General features: G+C 34.0%; 1 protein-coding gene across 1 annotated transcript; it reads left to right on the top strand.

Moving 5' to 3' along the window:
• Positions 1–217: 217 nt before the first annotated feature.
• Positions 218–6,342, top strand: LOC140060468 (uncharacterized). The gene is made up of 8 exons (XM_072106691.1): positions 218–323; positions 1,475–1,637; positions 2,191–2,325; positions 2,863–2,958; positions 3,380–3,477; positions 4,599–4,676; positions 4,838–4,882; positions 5,858–6,342. Exons 2-8 carry the CDS (start codon positions 1,499–1,501, stop codon positions 5,948–5,950), a joined length of 684 nt encoding a protein of 227 aa, XP_071962792.1. The 5' UTR covers positions 218–323; positions 1,475–1,498; the 3' UTR covers positions 5,951–6,342.
• The last annotated feature ends 2,985 nt before the right edge of the window (positions 6,343–9,327 follow it).

Raw genomic sequence — 9,327 nt, 5'->3', positions numbered from 1 at the left:
TAAACTTTTATAATATTTCTATTTCTGGTTATTTGTTTTATAATACATATCGTGAACATGTTTATAAAAAGGATGAATTGTTTTAGGAGAGACTTAATCTAGGCAGATTTATCGATCCGTATAATTTACATCGGTTGCTAGGCAACCACTCTACGAAGACTATACGGTTTCTCATTAGCATTGTCATGACGTCATCGCCGTCAACTACTTAATATGAAAATGAGTAATTGACGTATATTCATTTCTCCTCTCATTGAATACATCTTAGTACAGCCATCTTGATTCGGTAGAACGAAGATTCTTTTATAGCAATAACAATACAGGTATGTACCCAAGAATCATAGTTTTATACATAATTATATTTTTATCGTTTATCGTTCTTTTTGATAAAGGTATCAGACATAGGCTATGTGTATTGTTAGCGTATCATCATCATAATAATAATTAGATTTCGTATTTTTTAATCATTGTGTTTCTGTTAACGTTCGACAGTATTATTATATTGTGTGGAAGTGTTTATTTGAAACGTTCAGTAATAAGCCTACAGTATCTACATTGTATTTCATGTTTTAACGTTGATACATTATTATAGAAATCATCTTTATCATTATAATCATCTTCATCATCATCATCATCTTTATTATCATCATCATCTGACCACATCATCATCTTTATCATCATCATATTTATCATTATCAACAACATTATCATCATCACTATTATCATCGATTCGCATTATCATCATGATCATCTGACGACATTATCATCATCATAATATTAAACAACATCATCTATTTATGTGCATACGCGGCATGCAGTGTGTACGACGTGGGCTTGAAGGAAATCCTATTAATAATTCACGCTTCATAGATAATGGATAAATTAATTATTTATTAGAAAAAATGACGACTTAAATTGCTCACCCACGTCTAGAAATGATATTTGAAAATACCAACGCAGCTTAATATTTATACTTTAACGTTTAAATTTGATTTATCTAAACACCATAAATGATTATATAAAATGAATAAAAAAAGGCCTATAGCCTACCAACAGTAGGCCCTATTAGTAAAATTCTACTAACGCTATACACAGATTCAGATGAACTATTTTACTAATACAGTAATAACCAAGGAAATCTAACAACAGGATGCTGAGTTCCGGAGATATATTTAGCTGTGACTGCGACACGATCAGTTCCATGCTCCTTATCAATAGCATACATCGCGCCACAGATAATATATACATAGTACAGTACTGTTGGTATTTGTCGCAGCCAGACATAAGATCAAAGGACTGTTACGAGATCCTAGGCTCAGTTTCGTGTTGGTAGATTGCCTTGATAATAGGCCTACTGTACTAAAAGTAACATTTAGACTCCAGTCCTTTACCCACGAATTTCCCCATTTCCAAATATGTTGTACCATGTTTTTGTATACTCTATTCCATATATAATGTATCCCTTTTCTTACAGATTTTTTTCGACAACATTTCCGAAATGAGACTAATTATATTTGTAACGTTGGTTTGCCACGTCACATCCTTTCCGTGGAGCTTTAATCACTTTAATTTTAATCGGAGAGAAGAACTTGCAGAACAGAACAAATTGAAAGGAGATGAAAATACATATGTCGCAGGTAGGCTATGATATTTTACAAAATTCTCCCGCATCACGAATCCGCTTTTATTGAAACATTGTAGGCCACTCATAGACCGTACGCTAGAATGTTTTCACAAATTAATACTATAATATGCAATCTACTTGCCTTATAATACCGGTCAAAATCTACACAACTGCTGCTCATTTAGTGCTTAAGTTTTGTTTCCGTTTTTTGCGCGCCGCACTGGTAATTTTACCAGAATTTAACGATCGTCTGAACTGTCGCTTGTGGTTGGTCGTTGTGCTTATATCGAGGTTGCGTTGCGTCCAAGTGTGAACCAATTTTATGTCCCTCGTTTAAATCTTAAGCTCTGTCTACACATGGAAACATTTCTCCATGGTGTACACTATCAAACTTTATATAAAAAAATGTGACGATGACGTATATCACTACCATATTTGGCCATATCACTACCAATTATTTGGCCATATCACACTTTTTTCAGACTAGTTTGATAGTGTGGACAGATCTGAGTTTTAAGTAGGACTGCCTTTAACATTTATATCGTATTTTTCCTACATTTTTATAGGAGGTGCTGGCGAAGGAAAACAAAACATTGGAGAGTTTGGTAAACTAGCCAACAAACAGGTTGCCATTCCCGAAATAGGAATACACGGATTTGATACTCCACCCAACCCCTGCCCAGGGCAACAGTTGTCCAAAGGTAGGTTGTTGTTATTGTAGGCTTAATGTCTCTTTTCATCATATAGTAACAATTAGGTGAAATGGTACGTCTAAAAAATCTTGTAATAAAGAGACTGCACCGTATTCTCGACACTCTGTGTTCTCCAGTATCATAGAAAATAGTTGATAATACTAACACATGGTGTTTCATATAGTATCATATAACAAAAGCTAAGCCAACCTGATACAGGCACCATATGTGATGATAAAAATGATGCTGTAATACCAAATATCCCTCTGACACTAGGCAAATATTATAGTAATTATGTGGAGATACAGCACTGAAAATCGTGTAGAAACTGAGAAATATGGAGTCTCGAACCCATCCACAATGGCCATAAGAAGCTGACAATTTTACACTCGCCCCCCCCCCCCCATGAATAAATCGATCCGACCAAATCGTTGCGTTCAAGACAAAACGCACTCAAGACAAAACGCGTTCAAGACAAAACTCCAAATTGTGATATGTGTTAATTAAGTACAGTGTTGTTGAATTTTATTATGACTTTTTTTACAGGGTATTCTCTTGTGAAATCTGTTATATATCCTAACCTTAAGTGTTCCTGTGCCGAATCCTGGGACGAAAATGATGAATTTTCGGACTGTACACAATGTGAGTAACATAGGCTACTTAACCTTGTATCCATAAATGCTGGTGTACAAAAGAATCTGTTATGAACGGACATAGGTAACAGTATTTGAGGAAATTCAATCAATGAATACATTTGTTCAATTAAATTCAGTTGAAACAAAATTTGTTTCTGAGAATAAAATCTAATACCTGAAAAAGGTACCCCACTAAGCCGACCTTTAATGTGGTGTCTAAAGATTTATCTACACTATCAAACTTTATGTGACAAAAATGTGATGTGCCCATATATGGACACGATGGTGTCATATCACTACTATATTTAAGCATATCACTACGATATTTGAGCACATCACACTTTGTTTATTGGTTCACACTAACTTTGATATGATATGAAAAGCATTTATAATTGTTAACATTTCTAATATCTTAATTTTTTTTATAGCATCTCAGTGTTGTTTGCCTAACATGCCGAACACAGCTCAGTTTGTGAATAAATATCAAGAAGTTCCGAAAGATAACGACATGGATGAAGGGTTTTTGGTAGGTTTAATCTATTGATTAAATAGTACCCTAATTTCAACACGAAAATAACCCACCTCCACACTAATATAATGCTTGGTTCCCACTAGAGTCTTAACGCAATGACGAGAGCGAATTGACCAATCCATCGCTTGTGATTGGGTAAATGGCTGACGTCGCGCTTACGTGGTTGCGTAACGTCATAATGGGACAGCTTGGTTCCCACTTGTTGACCAATCAAAGAAATGGATAGTCCGAATTGCGTTGCGTCTACGTCATTGCGTTGCGTCTCTAGTGGGAACCAAGCTATCGTGATTTGATTAAACAGACTGTCGCTTTGTCATTAGTCAACTCGCTTAAGCCTGGTTCCCACTAGTGACGCAACGTAACGCAATCTACGCAACGTAAGCCAATGTCCTTCTAATAATTGTGTTTACCACCGCCTGCGTGAAATCAAACCTGCGATATTGGAAGCACTATTGCGTAGTCGGTTCCCACTTGTGATTACGCAATACATCATTTTGCGTCGATACGTCGCTTCGTTGCGTTTTAGTGGGAACCACGTTTTACGTTGCGTCTACGTCATTGTGTTGCGTCTTCTTTTAAGAAAAATAAATGTATAAATAATCATGTTAGAAAAACACTATCGCTTTATGATGATGAACAACTCTAAAATGTAAATAGGAAATGCTATATTTTATTTTATATATATTATGTTGTGTTTATTGTTTTATGTTTTTTATGTAAAAGGGTCCTGCGAAAACAGAAGTGTAAACTTCTCTATGCAGGATCTTTGCCATCATTTATGCTATGAAATTATATTTATAAACGATGAGTAAATAAATGTGAATTGAATTGAATTGAAAAATTGAAAATCGCTTTGTCATTGGTCAAGTCACTAAACACAATTATTAGAAGGGCATTGGCTTGCGTTACGTCTACGTCATTGCGTATAGTGTAAACCAAGCTTAACAGAACAACTTCCCTGCCATTTTAAAATTGTGTCAATGTAAATTTATTATCAATATATATCACCTATTTATTTTAAAGAAAATTTGCGATAGAAAATATTATTAAAATAAATTATACAACGGAGAAGAGAGGTAGGCGTATAATAATTTGGTCATTATTTGTGATTGTAGGGTGATTTTCATATTGATGGATTAAAACGCTCAACTCTGGTTGCGAAGAAATCACCACAAATGACCATAAACAAACGGGTAAGACAGACGTTATTAATTTATAAGAATGTTATCTTTTCTTGATTGTTACAATGTTATCAAACGCTATCTCAGGTGGTCTCTGCTGCCACGTTTTAACAAGTTTCTCGCTCAGTTTCTGATCGCTTGATTCACAGAAATCTTTGTTTCCTATACTTTAGGGATATAACACATGGAACAGGAATAATATTGGACTGAAACAAAGGGTATGTATTTATAGTAGCACATTCTGTAGTTAGTGGTAGTTGTAGCATGGAGGTATACCTCCGTGGTTGTAGTACTGAATTGCACCTAAAAGGTGTGGTCTAATAAGAGTGTGGTCTAAGAGTGTTTTAGTTTTTGTTGTCCAGAGGTGGTCTAAGAGTGTGGTTTAAGAGTGTGGTCTAAGAGTGTGGTTTAATTGGGTGGTTTAAGAGTGTGGTCTAAGAGTGTGGTTTAAGAGTGTGGTTTAAGAGTGTGGTTTAAGAGTGTGGTCTAAGAGTGTGGTTTAAGAGTGTGGTTTAAGAGTGTGGTCTAAGAGTGTGGTTTAAGAGTGTGGTCTAAGAGTGTGGTTTAAGAGTGTGGTCTAAGAGTGTGGTTTAAGAGTGTGGTCTAAGAGTGTGGTTTAAGAGTGTGGTCTAAGAGTGTGGTTTAAGAGTGTGGTCTAAGAGTGTGGTTTAAGAGTGTGGTCTAAGAGTGTGGTCTAAGAGTGTGGTCTAAGAGTGTGGTTTAATTGGGTGGTATAATGATGTGGTTTAGTGGCTCTAATTTAATGACTGTAATTTAATTGGGTGGTATAAAATATGCCACTTTACATAGACGAGTGGTAACAGTAATATAAATATATTCCGTATGACCATACACACAACGTGGAGCGGACGGGTGATTTCCGCTCCCGGTAGATACAGATTATACGTGTGACAAGCTACGCGATTTTCCGTTACCGCTACCGCTCGTATGTGTAAATTGGACTTTACCGCTCAGAATAAATTGTCCTTTATTGTTGTGGTCTAATGGTTTAGTCTAAGGGGTTGTATAATGTTGTCTAGGGTATGGTCTAATGTAGTTGTCTAGGGTGTGTTTTTGCGGGTTTGACCTAGGATTTTCATCTAGTGGGTAGTGATGTAGTCTAATCTAATACTGTAGCATCAAGTATATCATTGTGTTATTATATAACATCGTTTTCACTTATTTTCTTTTAGCGGATCAACCCGTATGTAATGGCAGACTCACATCTTCGTAACGTTGTTGCTAAAAAGTCCCCCAAATATGCAGCTGCTCTACCAGCTATGTAAAAAAACACATAAAAATGTATATATCGACTATAACTAGCACGACATATCAGGTATACACTGATCATGGAGTTGTAACTAGACAATAACTCTCTGCATTATATTAAAACTATCAGATTTAGTTTAAATATTAATATTTGAAAATCGAACATTTCTTTAGACTTGTTAATACATTACCGGTTTTAGGTGTAAACGGTTTTTAATCGAAAAAGAGTTATTTTGTGTATAAAATTCACGTGAGCGTTCACAAGTTATGTAATTATAGTTTTATGAAATTAAATGAATCTGCCTTAGCTTACAGAAGATGTTACGTATAGAGATAGAATATTATAATGTATGTTTGTGTACACGTATTGTAATAATTTCAAATTAATAAAGATGCCTATGGCAATTTATTTTTGTTTATTCGTGCCATTTGCAAATTATAGGCCTATATTTATTTCGGTATATATTAAAAAAACACAAACAGCAGCACTTTTGAAGAAGGTTGAAGACGTTTGTTAACAAGCCTATATAAAAAGAAAGGAAGGAAAGATTTCCATCGAATTTTTAAAAATACGGAAGGTAACATGCGCAGAACACATGCCATGTTTTTCCATGTTTTTTCCCAGGGATTTCAATCTTTTCGATCTTTTTATTTTTCGAATGCGCAGAACCTATTATTCGACTCTGCGCATGTTAATTATGTTATAGTAACTATTTATGTCTAAAAATAATTTTTGACCATTTTATATTTTGACATAACTGGTTACTATAGAACAATGGACATGCGCAGAACCCATTATCCGACTCTGCGCATGTTTATTATGGGATAGTAACCATTTATGTCTAAAAATAAAATACTCAAAAAATTGCTATTTTTCGAAAATTTTCCAGTACTATAGTACAGGAATTTTTTTCCAAAAATGGACAAATTTCGATCTTTTTATTTTTCGATATAACTGGTTACTATAGCATAATTGACAGGCGCAGAACCCATTATTCGACTCTGCGCATGTTTATTATGCGATAGTAACCATTTATTTCAAAAAATAATTTCGACCATTTTATTTTTTGACATAACTGGTTACTATAGCATAATCGACATGCGCAGAACCCATTATTCGACTCTGCGCATGTTTATTATGCGATAGTAACCATTTATGTCTAAAAATAAAATACTCGAAAAATTGCTATTTTTCGAAAATTTTCCTGTACTATAGGATTTTTTCCAAAAATGGACACAACACAAACTCAAAAACAAAAACATTACAAAAAAAAAAAGTGTCTACATCATATTTAAGGCTCTAATAGATCCTGGAAAGAAACTATTTGTAAATCGTGCCTTATTGGCCTTAATAGAACGAAATCGCTGCGCATCAACTGGAACATACTAGAGGCCGGATGAAAATGATCATCTTTGATAGCCACTGCCTTTTTCAGAAGACGATCCGAAAATATGTTCTCCAGAGGCAGTTGTTATTTTTCGATATAACTGGTTACAATAGCATAATTGACATGCGCATAACCCATTATTCGACTCTGCGCATTTTTATTATGCGATAGTAACCATTTATGTCTAAAAATAAAATACTCGAAAATTTGCTATTTTTCGAAAATTTTCCTGTACTAGTACAGGGATTTTTTCCAAAAATTGACAAATTTCGACCTTTTTATTTTTCGATATAACTGGTTACTATAGCATAAATGACATGCGCAGAACCCATTATTCGACTCTGCGCATGTTTATTATGTCTAAAAATAATTTTCGACCATTTTATTTTTTGACATAACTGGTTACTATAGCATAATCGACATGCGTAGAACCCATTATTCGACTCTGCGCATGTTTATTATGCGATAGTAACCATTTATGTCTAAAAATAATTTCGACCATTTTATATTTTGACAAAACTGGTTACTATAGCATAATTGACATGCGCAGAACCCATTATTCGACTCTGCGCATGTTTATTATGCGATAGTAACCATTTATGTCTAAAAATAAAAAACTCGAAAATTTGCTATTTTTCGAAAATTGTCCTGTACTATAGTACAGGGATTTTTTCCAAAAATGGACAAATTTCGACCTTTTTATTTTTCGATATAACTGGTTACTATAGCATAATTGACATGCGCAGAACCCATTATTCGACTCTGCGCATGTTTATTATGTCTAAAAATAATTTTTGACCATTTTATATTTTGACATAACTGGTTACTATAGCATAATCGACATGCGCAGAATCCATTACTCGACTCTGCGCAGGTTTATTATGCGATAGTAACCATTTATGTCTAAAAATAAAATACTCCAAAAATTGCTATTTTTCGAAAATTTTCCTGTACCATAGTACAGGGATTTTTTACAAAAATGGACAAATTTCAACCCTTTTATTTTTCGATATAACTGGTTACTATAGCATAATTGACATGCGCAGAACCCATTATTCGACTCTGCGCATGTTTATTATGCTATAGTAACCATTTATGTCTAAAAATAATTTCGACCATTTTATTTTTTGACATAACCGGTTACTATAGCATAATCGACATGCGCAGAACCCATTATTTGACTCTGCGCATGTTTATTATGCGAGAGTAACCATTTATGTCTAAAAATAAAATACTCGAAACATTGCTATTTTTCGAAAATTTTCCTGTACTATAGTACAGGGATTTTTTCCAAAAATGGACAAATTTCGACCTTTTTATTTTTCGATATAACTGGTTACTATAGCATAATCGACATGCGCAGAACCCATTATTTGACTCTGCGCATGTTTATTATGCGAGAGTAACCATTTATGTCTAAAAATAAAATACTCGAAACATTGCTATTTTTCGAAAATTTTCCTGTACTATAGTACAGGGATTTTTTCCAAAAATGGACAAATTTCAACCCTTTTATTTTTCGATATAACTGGTTACTATAGCATAATTGACATGCGCAGAACCCATTATTCGACTCTGCGCATGTTTATTATGCGATAGTAACCATTTATGTCTAAAAATAAAAAACTCGAAAATTTGCTTTTTTTCGAAAATTTTCCTGTACTATAGTACAGGAATTTTTTCCAAAAATTGACAAATTTCGACCTTTTTATTTTTCGATATAACTGGTTACTATAGCATAAATGACATGCGCAGAACCCATTATTCGACTCTGCGCATGTTTATTATGTCTAAAAATAATTTTTGACCATTTTATTTTTTGACATAACTGGTTACTATAGCATAATCGACATGCGTAGAACCCATTATTCGACTCTGCGCATGTTTATTATGCGATAGTAACCATTTATGTCTAAAAATAAAATACTTGAAAAATTGCTATTTTTCGAAAATTTTCCTGTACTATAGTACAGGGATTTTTTCCAAAAATGGACAAATTTCGACCT

Source organism: Antedon mediterranea, chromosome 10 (assembly GCF_964355755.1).
Source record: "Antedon mediterranea chromosome 10, ecAntMedi1.1, whole genome shotgun sequence".
Lineage (NCBI taxonomy): Eukaryota > Metazoa > Echinodermata > Crinoidea > Comatulida > Antedonidae > Antedon > Antedon mediterranea.
Note: the sequence above shows the minus strand (reverse complement) of the source record. Positions and strands in the feature narration are given on the sequence as shown.

Excerpts from the sequence above, each read along its gene's own strand:
- LOC140060468 (XM_072106691.1), top strand. The coding sequence starts at position 1,499 with ATGAGACTAATTATATTTGTAACGTTGGTTTGCCACGTCACATCCTTT. Across the intron at positions 4,677-4,837 it reads AAATGACCATAAACAAACGG|GGATATAACACATGGAACAG; the intron begins GTAAGACAGACG and ends CCTATACTTTAG. Across the intron at positions 4,883-5,857 it reads ATATTGGACTGAAACAAAGG|CGGATCAACCCGTATGTAAT; the intron begins GTATGTATTTAT and ends ATTTTCTTTTAG.